At 52.0% G+C, this 18040-nt stretch overlaps 1 protein-coding gene across 6 annotated transcripts in view; it reads left to right on the forward strand.

Annotated features, from left to right (window-relative positions):
• Positions 1–18040, forward strand: part of LOC134728365 (eukaryotic translation initiation factor 3 subunit C-like) — a 42190-nt gene that overhangs the window by 19208 nt on the left and 4942 nt on the right. For 3 of the 6 annotated variants that reach the window (XM_063597466.1, XM_063597467.1, XM_063597468.1), the window contains 6 exons: positions 1224–1587; positions 3912–4071; positions 4170–4235; positions 4324–4411; positions 4514–4676; positions 4773–4938. In XM_063597466.1, the coding sequence (XP_063453536.1) occupies positions 1224–1587; positions 3912–4071; positions 4170–4235; positions 4324–4411; positions 4514–4676; positions 4773–4855 (924 nt within the window). In that variant the 3' untranslated portion in view covers positions 4856–4938. Of the gene's footprint in view, positions 1–1223; positions 1588–3911; positions 4072–4169; positions 4236–4323; positions 4412–4513; positions 4677–4772; positions 4939–7410; positions 15357–18040 lie in introns of those variants that run through there. The other 3 variants (XR_010110236.1, XR_010110235.1, XR_010110234.1) reach the window with 2 other exon arrangements.

The raw sequence follows: 18040 nt of genomic DNA on the forward strand, positions 1-18040 counted from the left end.
ATTCGAACTTTTCCCTCATATACTGTATCTGATTCCCCAGCCATTCCTGTTCAGTCCATGATGAGAACACTTCTGTCACTTCTGCTTGTACCCTCTGCTCTCAGCCACCATCATCTGCCTTTGTGTCCCTTCAGTCCCTTTGTTCTGTTCATAATACAGATTAACCCTGTTCAGTTATGTCAGATCATATTACCTGTTTGCTCAAAACCTTCCCATGGTTTCTTGTCTTAAAACTCATAACAAGGCCAGGCACGGCGGCTCACACTTGTGATCCCAGCACTTCGGGAGGCCGAGGCGGGCGGATCACGAGGTCAAGAGGTCGAGACCATCCTGGCTAACACGGTGAAACCCTGTCTCTACTAAAAATACAAAAAATTAGCCGGGCGTGGTGGCGGGCGCCTGTAGTCCCAGCTACTCGGAGAGGCTGAGGCAGGAGAATGGCGTGATCCCGGGAGGCGGAGCTTGCAATGAGCCAAGATCACGCCGCTGCACTCCAGCCTGGGTGACAGAGTGAGACTCCGTCTCCAAAAAAACAAAAAACAAAAAACAAAAAACTCATACAGGGCTGGTGCTCGCCCATCCCCCAGCTTGTGGTGGCATCTTTTCCCAGCCCTAGCTGTGTCACGCCCCTTGTTTCTTGAATATGCCTGGCCCGGTTCTTCCACAGGATCACTGCGTTTATTTTTCCTTTTTATAGGATATTCTTTCCCCAGATGCCTGCATGACTTGCTCTCTCTTTAGGTCTTTATTCAAACATTCTTTCCCAATGAGGCCTTCTGTAGTTATATGAACATTTGAGCCTCCACCACTGCGCAGACTGCCTTCCTGGCTCCGTCCTCTGCTTTATTTTTCTTCTCAGCATGAGTCACCATCCTCGTAGTGCAGCTCTCTTGCCCACCACACCCCACCCCTAGACATAAGCTCCATGCAGACTGGGGACTTGTCTGTTTTGCTCTCCCTCCCCAGCCTAGTGCTCAGCACATAGTAGGCACTTGAAGTAGATTTGTTTAGTTTTGTTTTTGTTTTTTATCTTTAGCGATGGGGTATCTCCATGTTGCTCAGGCCCATCTTGAACCCCTGGGCTCAAGTGATCCTCCCACCTTAGCCTCCCAAAGTGCTGGGATTACAGGTGTGAGCCACTGCTACCCGGCTTAGTTATGGAATAAATGAAGACTTGTCTTGCAGCTGTCATCTCTGAGTGCATTATGACCCTTTGCCCCCAGATCCTTTACAACCGCACCATGGTGCAGCTGGGCATCTGTGCCTTCCGCCAAGGCCTGACCAAGGACGCACACAACGCCCTGCTGGACATCCAGTCGAGTGGCCGAGCCAAGGAGCTTCTGGGCCAGGGCCTGCTGCTGCGCAGCCTGCAGGAGCGCAACCAGGAGCAGGAGAAGGTGGAGCGGCGCCGTCAGGTCCCCTTCCACCTGCACATCAACCTGGAGCTGCTGGAGTGTGTCTACCTGGTGTCTGCCATGCTCCTGGAGATTCCCTACATGGCCGCCCATGAGAGCGATGCCCGCCGACGCATGATCAGCAAGCAGTTCCACCACCAGCTGCGCGTGGGCGAGCGACAGCCCCTGCTGGGTGAGTGTGGAGCTCCAGGGTTCAGCAGGCTGCCTCGCTCCCTGATTACACATAAGGATTAAGAGAAGTGAAGGGAGTAACTCTCCCACCACTCGACTCCATCTGATTTAATGACACCTCCTCTGCCTGGCACTGTGCTAAGTGTTTTACAAATAATTATTTAATCTGCATTAGTAATAACCCTATGCCGGTAGGTACTAGTAATACCCTTTTTCCCAGTGGAGAAACTGAGGCACAGAGAAGTTAAGTGACTTGCCCGAGTTTAATGCAGCTCATGTGTACCTCTGATCTTTCTTTCCCTTTTCTTCCCTTCATGTACATTATATTCCAGCCAAACCAACTATCGTAGAGCCATATCGTTCAAGAGGCTAACGTTGATTCCTTTGGCCCCTTTTGAAGGACAGATCCTGCAGGGTTGCAGTGAGTGGTGACTCACTGGAAAGGAATTGAGCTGCGCCCTTCCTGTGACATTGGCCCACAGGAGGGCTTGACGAGTGAGCTGAGCCCAGTGTCCACAGCCACATCCCCCTACAGATTTGTCCTCTCCTGGTCATGTGTATGTTTGGGCTAAAGGGCAAGTTCCCTTAGGCACATTTTGTTTGGCTTATGTAGTGAGATTTACTTTGTGGGGAAATTTCCCATGAAAATCGGAATTTTCATGTCTTAGAATATTGGCAATCTGTCGCTCCTGGCCCTGCCTTCCTGCAGAGCTAGCCTTGGCTGGAGCTGAAGTAGCAGCGATGGGAAAGGGCTGTCTGCTTCTCCACAGTCCCTGCCTCTCAATTTCTCCCTACAGTGGTTCCAAAAGCCAGTTTCCATCAGCCCTGCACTGTTGTTCGGCCTATAGAGAAATATTCTTTGAGCCCCTAAACTTGCCTTTTTCTTTCTTTTTTTTTTTTTTTTTTTTTTTTTTTTTTCGAGACGGAGCCTCACTGTTGCCCAGACTGGAGTGCAGTGGTGCAGTCTCAGCTCACCGCAATCTCCACCTCCTGGGTTCAAGTGATTCTGCTGCCTCAGCCTCTCGAGTAGCTGAGACTACAGGCCCCCGCCACCATGTCCAGCTAATTTTTTGTATTTTTAGTAGAGATGGGGTTTCTTCATGTTGGCCAGGCTGGTCTCGAATTCCTGACCTCAGGTGGCCCGCCCACCTCGGCTTCCCAAAGTGCTGGGATTACAGGTGTGAGCCACCGCGCCCAGACCAACCTTGCCTTTTGCAAGTGTTAATATGGTTAAAATGGAGGTTCATCCAGGAGGGCTGTGTGCCTCTCCTTACACTCTTACACTTAGCCCTGCTCCTATGGTTCCATTTGGACCTGATCCCCGTTCGCATTGAGCTTGCCGTTCTTGCTGTGGAGTCTGCGTGTTTGTGTTTCACTGTCTGCCACCCATTTCTAGCTGTAGAACTTTTGCCCTTTGTCTACCCTGAATTCCAGTTACTATGGCGTACCATGTCTTACCTTCCTGGCTTGTCTTAGGATTGTATTTGGGGGCCTGAGTTCATAATTAATATATAAACTTGTGATTTTAGAGATAATTTTGACCGGGGCTAAGTTTTTTAAGGAAAAGAAGTGAGCTGCTTGGAAGAATAATAAGCTGGCAACAGTGTAATTGATGCATGGGAATGGCACCATTCATGAAGGTGATGTGAGTGAGGAAGGGTTGGTAATTCCATTCCAGTTGAGCTGGAAGAGGTGGTTTTGTTTTGTTTTGTTTTGTTTTTTGAGACAGAGTCTCGCTCTGTAGCCCAGGCTGGAGTGCAGTGGCAAGATCTCAGCTCACTGCAAATTCTGCCTCCCGGGTTCAAGCAATTTTCCTGCCTCAGCCTCCCGAGTAGTTGGGATTACAGGCGTGTGCCACTATGCCTGGCTAATTTTTGTATTTTTAGTAGAGACGAGGTTTTGCCATGCTGGCCAGGCTGGTCTCCAACTCCTGACCTCAGATGATCCGCCTCCCAAAGTGCTGGGATTATTACAGGTGTGAGCCACCACGCCTGGCTGGAAGAGGTGTTTTTAGGTCAAGGAAGCTGACGAGAATCTGATGAAAGCTGTGGGCCTTTTTCCTAGGAAGAATGTACATGAGGACATGTGCACAATTTGTCAACATTTTTGAGGGTTTCGGCAGTCCCCTGAAGTGCATCTATGGACTGATTGAGTTCAAACATTTGTGCAGATGGAGTGGCTTGGGCGACTATGTGGCTGTTTGGTGGAGAGGCGGGGAGAGTCTCTAGTATGGTTTGCTCCTCCAGCCTCTGTTCCTCCTTAAAGAGTGCTAATGGAACTTGTCCCAAAAGTTCCCTAGGCCCTGCCTCATTCCCACCCTTTCAGGTCCCCCTGAGTCCATGCGGGAACATGTGGTCGCTGCCTCCAAGGCCATGAAGATGGGTGACTGGAAGACCTGTCACAGTTTTATCGTCAATGAGAAGATGAATGGGAAAGTGTGGGACCTTTTCCCCGAGGCTGACAAAGTCCGCACCATGCTGGTTAGGTGAGCAGACAGAGAGGCCATGATGGGTCGGGGAAGAAGAGACTGGTTGGTCCCCTTCCCTGAGGCCCTGTTGTGTCTTCTGTCCCCTCTTCCCACAGGAAGATCCAGGAAGAGTCACTGAGGACCTACCTCTTCACCTACAGCAGTGTCTATGACTCCATCAGGTAGGTGGGGCCCTGGGGACACAGAAGGGCCCCAGCCTTGTGGGCAAGTGTCCTGATTGCCCCTGCCCTCTGCCTTCTTTCTTCCCAGCATGGAGACGCTGTCAGACATGTTTGAGCTGGATCTGCCCACTGTGCACTCCATCATCAGCAAAATGATCATTAATGAGGAGCTGATGGTAGGGGCCGGGGTGGGAAGCGGGCAGGTGGAGCCATGGAGGGATTGGAGCAGAGGGGCCTGATCTGTGTCGTGTCCCCTCCTCTGCCTTGGCGCCTGTCAGGCCTCCCTGGACCAGCCAACACAGACAGTGGTGATGCACCGCACTGAGCCCACTGCCCAGCAGAACCTGGCTCTGCAGCTGGCCGAGAAGCTGGGCAGCCTGGTGGAGAACAACGAACGGGTGTTTGACCACAAGCAGGGCACCTACGGGGGCTACTTCCGAGGTGAGTACTTCGGCTCCTCTCCTTGCCCAGCTCCTGGTGCCCTCACCGCCTCTCACCTGGCATTCCCTCCCCTTCCTTCCCATCTCTCTCCTACAGACCAGAAGGACGGCTACCGCAAAAACGAGGGCTACATGCGCCGCGGTGGCTACCGCCAGCAGCAGTCTCAGACGGCCTACTGAGCTCTCCACTCTGTTTCCCGCCTAGACCATCCAACCTTGAAGTCCTAAACCACACCTCAGTCACTAAAGGTCTGTTTAAAGTTGTTCTGGTTGATTGCTTGTTGCCACAAAGGTGTGTTGAGCCCATTCATTTGCTGATTATATTTCTGAGCTGCTACCACATGACAGACACAAGGCTCAGATGAAGAGGTGAATTGAACACGTTCCTGACCTCAAAGAGCCTGCTGCTTTTTGACATTTAACAGAAAATTATAGTAACATAAGTTATAATGGGTGTTTTAAAAGGCCAGTCGCAGTGGCTCACGCCTGTAATCCCAGCACTTTAGGAGGCCCGGGTGGGCAGATCACAAGGTTGGGAGTTTCAGACCAGCCTGGCCAACATAGTGAACCCCCCTCTCTACTAAAAATACAAAAATTAGCCGGGCATGGAGGCACATGCCTGTAGTCCCAGCCGCTTGGGAGGCTGAGGCAGGAGAATCGCTTGAACCCATGAGGTGGAGGTTGCAGTGAGCCAAGATCACACCACTGCTCTCCAGCCTGGGCAACAAAGCGAGACGCCATCTCAAAAAGAAAGTCACAGATGTATTGAGGATGTGACCGGGGGTGGAACATCAGGAAGACATAGTGGAGACAGTAGTGACAGTTGGACCCTGAGGGTTCACCAGGCAGGGAGAAGGGAGAGCTGGTCTAGACCAGCGTGGATGCACTGTTACCTGTTCATAACAAGACAGGTGCCATCAGTAAGAGGGTGCATTGAGAGACTGGGCCTTTGCTCTGATATCTAAGCATGTGGTTGTTTTCTGATCATTTAAGTTTATTGTGTTTTTTGTTTGCTTGCTTTTTGTTTGTTTGTTTTTGAGACAGAGTCTCACTCTGTCGCCCAGGCTGGAGTGCAGTGGCACGATCTCAGCTCACTGCAAGCTCCGCCTCCCGGGTTCACACCGTTCTCCTGCCTCAGCCTCCCAAGGAGCTGGGACTACAGGCACCCAACACCACGCCTGGCTAAATTTTTGTATTTTTTTTTTTTTTTTAGTAGAGACGGGGTTTTGCCATGTTAGCCAGGATGGTCTCCATCTCCTGACCTCGTGATCCACCCGCCTCCACCTCCCAAAGTGCTGGGATTACAGGCGTGAGCCACCGCGCCCGGCCTTATTGTGTTTTACATAAGTATGGGTCCACAGCAGATTGGATTTTTTTTTTTAAGACATGGGATCTTGCTGTGTTGCCCAGGCTGGTCTTGAACTCCTGGACTCAAGCAATCCTCCCACCTCAGCCTTCTAAGTAACTGGGACTACAGGTATGCATCACCATGCCTGGTCTAGATTGGAAATTTTTTTTAAATGATCCTTTACCACATTTGAGAAGCACTGATGTAGGCAGAGGGAAAAAGTGCAAGCTCAAAGGGTTGGAGAAGTGAGATAGTGGCATGATTAGTGTAACGCACGTGTGGAGCATGTGCAGGAGATGCACTGGAGACTTACCCGGGCCGTCTCTTAAAACTTTCAATGCTCTGGGTTTTTATAAACAAATTCACAGCTGGGGCTGGGCGCAGTGGCTCACACCTGAAATCCGAGCACTGTGGGAGGCCGAGGCGGGACGATCACTTGAGGCCAGTAGCAGGGCACAAAAATTTTTTTTTTTTTTTTTTTTTTTTTTTTAGTATTTATTGATCATTCTTGGGTGTTTATCGGAGAGGGGGATTTGGCAGGGTCATAGGACAATAGTGGAGGGAAGGTCAGCAGATAAACGTGAACAAGGGTCTCTGGTTTTCCTAGGCAGAGGGCCCTGCGGCCTTCCGCAGCGTTTGTATCCCTGGGTACTTGAGATTAGGGAGTGGTGATGACTGTTAACGAGGACGCTGCCTTCAAGCATCTGTTTAACAAAGCACATCTTGCACCGCCCTTAATCCTTTTCACCCTGAGTGGACACAGCATATGTTTCAGAGAGCACGGGGTTGGGGGTAAGGTTATAGATTAACAGCATCCCAAGGCAGAAGAATTTTTCTTAGTACAGAACAAAATGGAGTCTCCTATGTCTACTTCTTTCTACACACGCACAGTAACAATCTGATCTCTCTCTCTTTTCCCCACATTTCCCCCTTTTCTATTTGACAAAACCGCCATCGTCATCATGGCCCATTCTCAATGAGCTGTTGGGTACACCTCCCAGATGGGGTGGCGGCCGGGCAGAGGGGCTCCTCACCTCCCAGATGGGGCGGCCGGGCAGAGGTGCCCACCTCCCGGACAGGGTGGCAGCTGGGTGGGGGGCTGCCCCCCACCTCCCTCCCAGACGGGGCGGCTGGCCGGGCGGGGGCTGCCCCCCACCTCCCTCCCGGACGGGGCAGCTGGCCGGGTGGAGGCTGCCCCCACCTCTCTCCCAGACGGGGCGGCTGGCCGGGCGGGGGGGTGACCCCCCCACCTCCCTCTCGGACGGGGCGGCTGGCCTGGAGGGGGCTGACCCCCACCTCCCTCCCGGACGGGGTGGCTGCCGGGCGGAGGGGCTCCTCACTTCTCAGACGGGGCGGTCGCCAGGCAGAGGGTCTCCTCACTTCTCAGATGGGGCAGCCGGGCAGAGACGCTCCTCACCTCCCAGACGGGTTCGCGGCCGGGCAGAGGCACTCCCCACATCTCAGACGATGGGCGGCCTGGCAGAGATGCTCCTCACCTCCCAGATGGGATGGCGGCCGGGCAGAGACGCTCCTCACTTTCCAGACTGGGCAGCCAGGCAGAGGGGCTCCTCACATCCCAGATGATGGGCGGCCAGGCAGAGACGCTCCTCACTTCCCAGACGGGGTGGCGGCCGGGCAGAGGCTGCAATCTCGGCACTTTGGGAGGCCAAGGCAGGCGGTTGGGAGGTGGAGGTTGTAGCGAGCCGAGATCACGGCACTACACTCCAGCCTGGGCACCATTGAGCACTGAGTGAACGAGACTCCGTCTGCAATCCCAGCACCTCGGGAGGCCGAGGCTGGCGGATCACTAGCGGTTAGGAGCTGGAGACCGGCCCGGCCAACACAGCGAAACCCCGTCTCCACCAAAAGAATACGAAAACTAGTCAGGCGTGGCGGCGCGCGCCTGCAATTGCAGGCACTCAGCAGCCTGAGGCAGGAGAATGAGGCAGGGAGGTTGCAGTGAGCCGAGATGGCAGCAGTACAGTCCAGCTTCGGCTCGGCATCAGAGGGAGACTGTGGAAAGAGAGGGAGAGGGAGACTGTGGGGAGGGGGAGGGAGAGGGAGAGGGAGAGCTTGTTTCTAATAAATATACAAAATCAGCAAGGCATGGTGGCGCATTCCTGTAATCCCAGCTACTTGGGAGGGTGAAGCAGGAGAATCGCTTGAACCCAGGAGGCAGAGGTTGCAGTGAGCTGAGATCGTGCTATTGCACTCCAGCCTGGGCAACAAGAGTGAAACTCCATCTCAAAACAAAAAAACAAAAAAAACCACACGAAAATAAAACGGCATTTAGAGTTGAAAGCTTCGCCTTCCTCTCTGGATGGTGAGTCCTCACTCTCCCAGCAGTCCACGCCTCTGCCTCAAACCTCCATGGCTCCCAAGAGTCTGGATAAAGCTAAGGAGTCTCAACGCACCCCAAGTCCTGGGGGTAGTCAGCCCCTCTCACCCCTCCCTCATCCTCTCACACAAGAGTTTTTTACTGTCCCTCCAGTTATGCCTGGTCACGCAGACACTCTGCTGCTCAAATGCCCTCACCCCATCCTCAGCCTGCTCCCAGGCCACCTCCCTCCAGAATCCACCCTGCCTGCCAGGTGGCCATAGGGACCCTCGCCATACTGTCTGCTTGTGGCAGTGCCCTCCGGCCTAGGGGGTCTTCCAGAGCAGATCTCTGGCCTAGCGCAGTGGCTCATGCCTGTAATCTCAGCACTTTCAGAGGCCAAGGCAGGTGGATCACCTGAGGTCAGGAGTTCGAGACCAGCCTTGCTAACATGGTGAAACCCCGTCTCTACTAAAAATACAAAAATTAGCCAGGTGTGGTGGTGCACGCCTGTAGTCCCAGCTACTCAGGAGGCTGAGGCAGGAGAATCTCTTGGACCTGGGAGGTGGAGGTTGCAGTGAGCTGAAATGGTGCCACTGCACTCCAGCCTGGGCAACAGTGAGACTCTGTCTTAAAAAAAAAAAAAAAAAAAAAATCTCTGATATAAGCTCCCCTGGCACACAGTGAGCTTCCAGAAATGGTCCCTCGACCTCTAAATCCACCAAGACCCAGGGAACACGCCCACTCTGAGCACCCTGACAATGTCCCAGTCCCAACACAGTACCCTGAAGCTGTCCCCAAAGTTTCCCCTGCCACACTCCCTGACCACTCTGGTATCTCAGAGCCCTAGCAACAGCCCTATAGAGGGAGGGTTCTAGGCATGGGGCAGGCATGAGCACTGTGCTTTATAACCAAGCAAAACACTCCCTCTGTGCCAACATAGGTGGGGCAGGTCACGCTGGGGTCTGTTTGCCCTGTCTGCCCACTGCAGCCTCCTCGGGGAGGGCCAGGGTTGTCTGTGCATCCTGTGAGCCCCAGGGTCTATGTGCACATATGTGTGTGTGTGCCTTTCTCTCTCTCAGTGTGTGTGTGTGTGTGTGTGTGTACACGGCGCATCTGAATTGTCCTGAGTGCTGTCTCGGGTATCCTTGAGCTGTGTGTGCATGTGTCCCCCTAGCGGTATATCAGTATTTTTTCCTGTGGGAGCTGCACACCGTGAGCTGCACACCTGAGGGCCAGGTGAGTCTGGGGCTGGTCCTGTGCCTGCGTATCTGTGTGCTGGCGGTGTCTGCATAGTATTCTGTGGCTACATGTATCTGTGCACCCCAGAAATGGGCAGTCACCCAGGAGACCTCTCTACAGTGACCCCAAATGATGGATAGTGAGATAGGGACAGTATGATCTGTATTTTTTTTTTGGTCACAGGGGTTTGTTGTACAGGGGCACAATATATTCTTCTCCCACCCCCAAGCCGGGCCCTTTCTGCCCCTGCTCCTCCCACCCTCTGGTGTCTCACATCTCAGGGACAGGTGGAATGAAGGATAAGTTCGCGGACCCCAGATCAGGACAAGCGGGAAGCTTCCAGGCTGCTGGAGAGGGTCACAGCCGGTTAGGGGAGGGAGCCAGGAGAGGACTCTGTGGCCCCGGGGAAGGGCTGGGCTAGTTCTGGGTCCCTGGGAGGAGTGAGTGGGGGGCCCTGCAGAGGGCTGGGACCCAGAGTGTGGGTGAGCATTAGAAGAGCGAGCTGGGGGCTCTAGGGCAACTAGGAACTTGAAGAGGGATGGGAGGCAGGGCTGCTGGGTCCCTAGGAAGGGCTGGAGGAATCCCGGAACGCCTGAGTTCCGGGAAAGCCCCTTTCTCACTTACCCTCGCCGGACCCAGGGCCAGGTCCAAGCAGCAGCAGCAGCAGCAGCTACGGGAGCCGCAGGAGCAGCATGATTGGCAGGCGCACAGGTAGCAGCCCCATCGGAGGGTGTCAGAGGTGGGACGGTGCTGCCGGGCCGCCGGAGGCAGCAAGCCCAGCGGACACACACCCTGGCTGCCACGCCTCGGCCCGGCCCTCGACCTCACCTTCCCTCGGGGCCCAGGCGGAACCAGCTAGGGGTGGGCACCTGGGGCGGCGCAAAGGCATCCTGATCTCTGCATCTTGGTCACTGAAGGGGCTCGAGAGGCCACGGGGTGCTGGGGACAGGACTGGGAGTCAGGCCCAGGAAAGTCTCCTCGGAATAAGGGAGGAAAAGGCGCTCTTTTGATGTTATTATTCCCCCAGCCCCTCCCCCGCTCACCTGGGCGCCCAAAGGGGACAGAAGACTTGGAGGAGGGGTAGTCATGAATTTCCTTTGCATTTTATTTCATTTGGCCGGGCGCGAGGTGGCTCACGCCTGTAATCCCAGCACTTTGGAAGGCCGAGGCTGGTGGATCACCTGAGGTCAGGAGTTCAAAACCAGCCTGGCCAACATGGCGAAGCCGTCTCTACTAAAAACACAAAAATTAGCAGGGCGTGGTGGTGCGGACCTACAATCCCAGCTACTTGGGAGGCTGAGGCACAGGAATCACTTGAACACGGAAGGTGGAGGTTGCAGTGAACCAAGATCACTCCACTGCACTCCAGCCTGGGTGAGAGCCAGACTCCGTCTCTTTCTCTCTCCCTCCCTCTCTCTCTCTCTCTGTCAGTCTAGAGTTGATTGTCCCCAGTCAGTCTCTCTCAGTCGAGAGAGGGGTTGGGGGGGACGGAGGATGGGCACTGGGCTCACGCCTGTAATCCCAGCACTTTGGGACACTGAGGCGGGTGGATCACCTGAGGTCAGGAGTTTGAGACCAGCCTGGCCAACATGATGAAACCCTGTCTCTACTAAAAATACAAAAAATTCCCTGGGTATGGTGTTGGGCGCCTATAAACCCAACTACTCAGGAGGCTGAGGCAGGAGAATCACTTGAACCTAGGAGGCAGAAATTGCAGTGAGCCAAGATCGCACCACTGCACTCCAGCCTGGGCAACAAGAGTAAAACCCTGTCACACACACACAGACACACATACACACACACACACACACACACACACACACACACACACACACAAAAATTAACCAGGCATGGTGGCATGTGCCTGTAGTCTCAGTGGCTCAGGAGGCTGAGGTACAAGAATTGCTTGAATTTGGGAGGTGAAGGTTGCAGTGATCCAAGATTGCGCTATTCCACTCCAGCTGGAGCGAGAAGACCGAGACTCCATATCAAAAAAAAAAAAAGTCTCTGTCTCAAAAAAAAAAAAAAAACAATAAAAATGAGAAGTCTTGATCTGTGATCTTGGGAAAAGCTGTTCACATCAAGGATGCCATCTTCTTCCAGCGAAAAACTTCCCTCTTGTGAGATTATGAACCCAAAGTTCAAGGTCCTGAAGTTTTGCTGTAGTGTGGATGGCAAGGACGTTCTTTCTCTGATGTTCTCAGAAGATCCAATCTTCAGGTTCTAGATTGTGAAGGAATTGATTGTCCCCAGTCAGTGAGCCATAAAAAGCTTTCAGTATCTGGTGAAAATACACCGTACCATAGATCTACTGTTATAATATCAGCCCTCTTGCATGGGAAAGCAACCAGAAAACATGCATTGAAAATGACAATTGACAATTGAAATGTTCAAATTGCCCATGAGGTAGCCAAATGCACCTGAAGCTTTGATTGTCTTCCCAGGAACATGGATTTGACAAACGAAACATTGGTTATGAACTATTTTAGCAATTTATAAGTCAGCATAGAAATACATATTTAATTTGGATCATTTTATCTTTTCCATGATGAGTCATGGAATGCAGAGCCTTTTATTTTTTGTTTTTAGACAGAGTTTCATTCTTGTTGCCCAGGTTGGAGTGCAATGGTGCTATCTCGGCTCACCGCAACCTCTGCCTCCTGGGTTCAAGCGACTCTCCTGCCTCAGCCTCCCGAGTAGCTGGGATTACAGGCATGAGCCACCACGCCTGGCTAATTTTTTGTATTTTTAGTACAGACGGGGTTTCACCATGGTCTCGATCTCCTGACCTCGTGATCCACCCACCTTGGCCTCCCAAACTGCTGGGGTTACAGGCTTGAGCCACTGTGCCCAGCTTAATTTTTGTACTTTTAGTAGAGACACGGTTTCACCATGTTGGCCAGGATGGTCTCCATCTCTTGACCTCATGATCTGCCTGCATTGGCCTCCCAAAGTGTTGGGATTACAAGCATGAGCCACCACACCCGGCCCCCCTTTTTTTTGAGATGCAGTTTCGCTCTTGTTGCCCAGGCTGGAGTGCAATGGCGTGATTTCAGCTCACTGCAACCTCCGCCTCCTGGCTTCAAGCAATTCTCCTGCCTCAGCCTCCCAAGTAGCTAGGATTACAGGCGTGCCCCACCACACCTGGCTAATTTTGTTTTGTTTTTTTTTTTTTTAACTAGAGATGGGGTTCCACCATGTTGGTCAGGCTGGTCTTGAACTCTTGACCTCAAGTGATCCACTCACCTCGGCCTCCCAAAGTGTTAGGATTACAGGCGTGAGCCACTGCACCCGGCCAGCATTTTCTTATAGTAAAGAAAGTGAAACCATGGGTTGTTGAAAGAAGGAAGAAAGGTAGAGCGTGAATCTTGGTAGGAAAAAGAAGGAAAGCAAAAGGAAACAAAAACTTCTAGCTGTGGCGCAATCTTGGCTCACTGCAAGCTCCGCCTCCTGGATTCTCACCATTCTCCTGCCTCAGCCTCCTGAGTAGCTGGGACTACAGGCGCCCGCCACAACGCCTGGCTAATTTTTGTGTTTTTAGTAGAGACGGGGTTTCACTGTGTTAGCCAGGATGATCTTGATCTCCTGACCTTGTGATCCGCCCGCCTCGGCCTCCCAAAGTGCTGGGATTACAGGCGTGAGCCACCACGCCCGGCCTGAACCCCTGTCATTTTTTAGCAGAAACTTTCAGAGTCAGTAAGTGGCCAGGCATGTCTCTTTTTTTTGTGCCACAGGACTCTGGATGTTTCCAATGCAGACTAATCCAAGGCTGCTGTGGATGTGTCCTGTGGGAGAGAAATCGACTTTGTCGATTTCTCTATGGAGAATGGGGGGTGCACCAGGCAGGATGACTCATGCCTGTAATTCCAGCACTTTGGGAGCCCAAGGCTGGTGGATCACTTCAGGCCAGGAGTTCAAGACCAGCCTGGCTAACACAGTGAAACCCCGTCTCTACTAAAAATACAAAAATTAGCCAGGTGTGGTGGGGCATGCCTGTAATGCCAGCTACTCAGGAGGCTGAGGCAGGAAAATTGCTTGAACCAGGAGGTGGAGGTTGTAGTGAGCCAAGGTCACGCCACTGCCCTCCTGCCTGGGCAACAGAGCGAGATTCTTATCTCCATAAAACGAAACAAAGCAAAACAAAGGGAGAGAGAATGGAGGTTGCCTGTGACTGCATCATAATCTTGTTTATGCTGACTGATGCATTAGAGGTACTAATGGCATGAGAGGAACAATTTCCTGAGACACAGTTTACTGACCATGAATTTCCTCAAAACCCCTGAGAGCAGGCTTCTCAGGAGGAGACTCAGTGTGGAATCCCTTGCCAAGGTAGACCCTGGTTCTGTAGCAGGACGAGCCACAGACAAATCTCCTCAGACACCGGATTAAAGAAGGAAAAGGTTTATTTGGCCAGGAGCGTCAGCAGATTTGTGTCTTAAGACCCGAGCTCCCCGAAAAAGAAATTCTTGGCCTTTTTAAAGGCTTACAACTTTAAAGGGTCCACGTGAAAGTGTCGTGATAAATCGAGCAAGCATGGGGAAGGTGAGTGGGGGCTACATGCATCAGCTAACAGAACAGAAAGTTTTGCAATGCTTTTTCATACAATGTCTGGAATTTACAGATAACACAAGTAGTTTAGGTCAGGGGTTGATATCATCATCATTATTATTATTTTTAACTCCTGTGGCAGGTGGTGGTGCCAAGGTGTCTGGCTACTTATCTTACTTTTGTTTCTAAATTTTTGCTTTCTCTCTTTCCTCCTGTCTTGTGAACTAGGCAAGATGGTGGGAGGAGGGCAGCCGGAGTAGTAGTGGTCTCCTTCCTTAGTTCAGGTTCCAGCTACAAACACTTACCACCTGTGAGACCTTGGGCAGTTCACATCCCCTCTCTGTGGCTCAGTCTGCTCAACTGTAAAATAGGTTAAATCCTGAAAGATCAAAATCCCTCACATCTAAAATCTCAAAAATCACAGTCCCAAAGTGATCGTTCTTGTTGCCCAGGCTGAAGTGCAATGGTGTGATCTCAGCTCACTGCAACCTCCGCCTCCCAGGTTCAAGTGCTTCTCCTGCCTCAGCCTCACGAGTAGCTGGGATTACAGGTGTGCACCACCATGCCTGCCTTATTTTTTGTCTTTTTAGTAGAGACAGGCTTTCACCCTGTTGCTCAGGCTGGTCTCGAACTCCTGACCTCAGAAGATCCACCTACTTCAGCTTCCCAAATTGCTGGGATTATAGGCATGAGCCATGGTGCCCGGCCCCTTATTTTATTTATTTATTTTTTTGAGTTTTGCTCTGTCACCCAGGCTGGATTGTAGTGGCACGATCTCAGCTCACTGAAACCTTCGCCTCCTGGGTTCAAGCAATTCTCTGTCTCGGCCTCCCGAGTAGCTGGAATTACAGGCGTCCGCCACTACGCTGGCTAATTTTTGCATTTTTAGTAGAGACGGGGTTTCATCATCTTGGCCAGGCTGGTCTTGAACTCCTGACCTCGTAATCCACCCGCCTAGGCCTCTCAAAGTGCTGTGATTACAGGCATGAGCCATTGTGTCTGACCCCTTACGTTTTTTAAAAACAACTTTATTGAAATAGAATTCACGTAGCATACAACTTCCCCATTTAAGGCATACAATTCAATGGCTTTTAGTATATTCACAAATCCTTTCTTTTTGTGTATATGTACCACATTTTCTTTGTCCGTTCATCTGTTGATGGATACTTAGGTTGATTTTGTATTTTGGCTGTTTTGAATAGTGCTGCAATAAACATAGGAGTGCAGATGTGTCTTTGAGATACTGAGTTTCTTTCTTGTGGACTTATACCCAGCAGTGTGATTGCCGAATTATACGGTAGTTCTATTTTTAGCTTATTGAGGACCCTCCATGCAGTTTTCCGTAGTGGATAAGCTATTTTACATTCCCACCGGCCAGGCGTGGTGGCTCACACTGGTAATCCCAGCTCTTTGGGAGGCTGCGGCAGGAGAATAACGAGGTCAAGATATCAAAAACATCCTGGCCAAAATGGTGAAACCCCATCTCTACTAAAAACACAAAAAACAGCTGGGCGTGGTGGCAAACGCCTGTAGTCCCAGCTACTCGGGAGGCTGAGGCAGGAGAATGCTGGAACCCGGGAGGCGGAGGTTGCAGTGAGCCGAGATCCGCGCCATTGCACTACTCCAGCCTGGGCGACAGAGAGAGAGACTCTGTCTCAAAACAAACAAACAAACAAAAAACATTCCCACCAAGTGTTTGAGTGCTCCTGTTTCTCTGCGTCCTTGTCAGCATTTGTTGTTTTCTGACTTTTTGATAGTCGCCATTTTAGTTGAGGTTAGATGAAATTTTACTGGGTTTTGATGTGCACTTCTGTGATGATTAGTGATGTTAAGTTTGCATATACCTGTTGGCCACTTGTATGTCTTCTGTTGGAAAATAGCCATTGAGATCTTTTGCCTTTTTTTTTTTTTTTTTTTTTTTTTGCCAATGCTGTCGTTTATTGCGCGGAGTGGGGGCGTGGGGGTTAGTGGGGCGTGGGGGTCGTGATGGGGGCACTGCTGCCTCGGTTCGTCAGTACATTAATCACGGCGGCGGGACTCCAGCCTTTGCAGCCTCACCCACGCACCCTGCGCAGCCAGGACGGCCCGCCCCTCGGCGCAGGTGCTGGAGTGAGCCGGGGCACTGCTCCGGGAGGTCACCGCGGGACGCGTGTGGACGGCGGCTGGGCAGGTTATTGCGTGAGCGCGGTGGGAGCAGCGGGAAGCCGGAGGGCCAAGTATTGCACTTAGAATAACAATCCTCATCAGACGGCGGGCTACCTAGAGGGCAGGGGGCGGGCAGGGCTCCACAGCCGGCTCCTCTCCGCCACTGGGTCGCCCTGTCCCTATCTTACAGCTGGGGAAACTGAGGCACCGAGGTGGAGGGAGCCCCCTCACACGCGAGGCCGCCGCCGGGGGCAGGGGCGATGGGGGTGGGCGCAGGGCGATGAGGGGGGACGGCCGGGGGCTCGGAGGGGACTGCTCCCCGGCCAGTGTAGTCAGTCCGACTACGGCTACCTACGTCTCGTCTATAGCTTCTTGAGGGGCTGGCGGCTGGGGCAGCGCAATGACAGCGCTTTGGTCTGGATGACACCCCGCCCCGGGCCAGCCTGGGCCCCGCAGGGCAGTTGGTGAGGGTCACAAGTTGGACCAGAAGCGCGAGCACGGAGAGTCCTGTGGGTCCAAGCCGCGGGCGGCACCGGGCGAGGCCGAGTCCATGCGGTCCGGGCTGGGCGCCGCGCTCGGGGCAGCGGGCCTGGGCCCCAGGCGAGGCATGGACCTGCTGGCCCGGCCCGCCGTGGCTGTTGTCCATTTTTTAATGGGATTATTTGGGATTTTTGTTTTTGAGTTCTTATATGTTCTGGGTATTAATCCTTTGATGGATGAATAGTTTGCAAAAATTTTCTCCCATTCTGTGGGTTGTCTCTTCACTTTGTTTTTTTATTTATTTTAGACGGAGTCTCACTCTGTGGCCCAGGTTGGAGTGCAGTGGCACAATCTCGGCTCACTGCAACCTTCGCTTCCCGGGTTCAAGCAGTTCTCCTGCCTCAGCCTCCCTAGTAGCTGGGGATTACAGGCACCCACCACCATCCCCAGCTAATTATTTGTATTTTAGTAGAGACAGGGTTTCACTATGTTGGCCAGGCTGGTCTAGAACTCCTGACTTCAAGTGATCTGCCCGCCTTGGCCTCCCAAAGTGCTGGGATTACAGGCATGAGCTACCGTGCCTGGTCTACTTTGTTTATTTTTAATTTTCATTAAACAAATTTTTTTTATGTGCAGAAGCTTTTTAGCTGGATGTAATTCTATTTATCAATTTTTGCTTTGGTTGTCTGTGTTTTTGAAGTCTTACTCAAGAAATCTTTGCCTAGACAAGTGTTATAAAGCATTTCCCCAATGTTTTCTACTAATATTTTCGTAGTTTCTTTTCTTTTCTTTTTTTTTTTTTTTTTGAGATGGAGTCTCACTCTGTCACCCAGGCTGGAGTGCAGTGGCGCAATCTCAGCTCACTGCAACCTCCACCCCTTGGGTTCAAGCAATTCTTCCGCCTCCCTCCCTAGTAGCTGGGATTACAGGTGTGCGCTACCACGCCTGGCTAATTTTTGTATTTTTAGTAGAGACGGGGTTTCGCCATGTTGGCCAGGCTGGTCTCGAACGCCTGAGCTTGGGCAATCCTCCCGCCTCAGCCTGGGCTGGGATTATAGATGTGAGCCACAGTGCCCAGCCTGTAGTTTCTTACATATAAGTTTTTAATTAATTTTGATTTGATTTTTATATGTGGTGAAGCACAGGGGTCTAGTTTTATTCTTCACACATAGATATATCTCATTTTCTCAGCACCACTTATTGAAGACACCATCTGTTTCCCATGGTATGTTTTTGGTGCCTCGGTGCAAAATGAGTTGGCTGTAAATGCATGGATTTATTTCTG

Source organism: Pan paniscus, chromosome 18 (genome assembly GCF_029289425.2).
Source record: "Pan paniscus chromosome 18, NHGRI_mPanPan1-v2.0_pri, whole genome shotgun sequence".
In the NCBI taxonomy this organism is placed as follows: domain Eukaryota; kingdom Metazoa; phylum Chordata; class Mammalia; order Primates; family Hominidae; genus Pan; species Pan paniscus.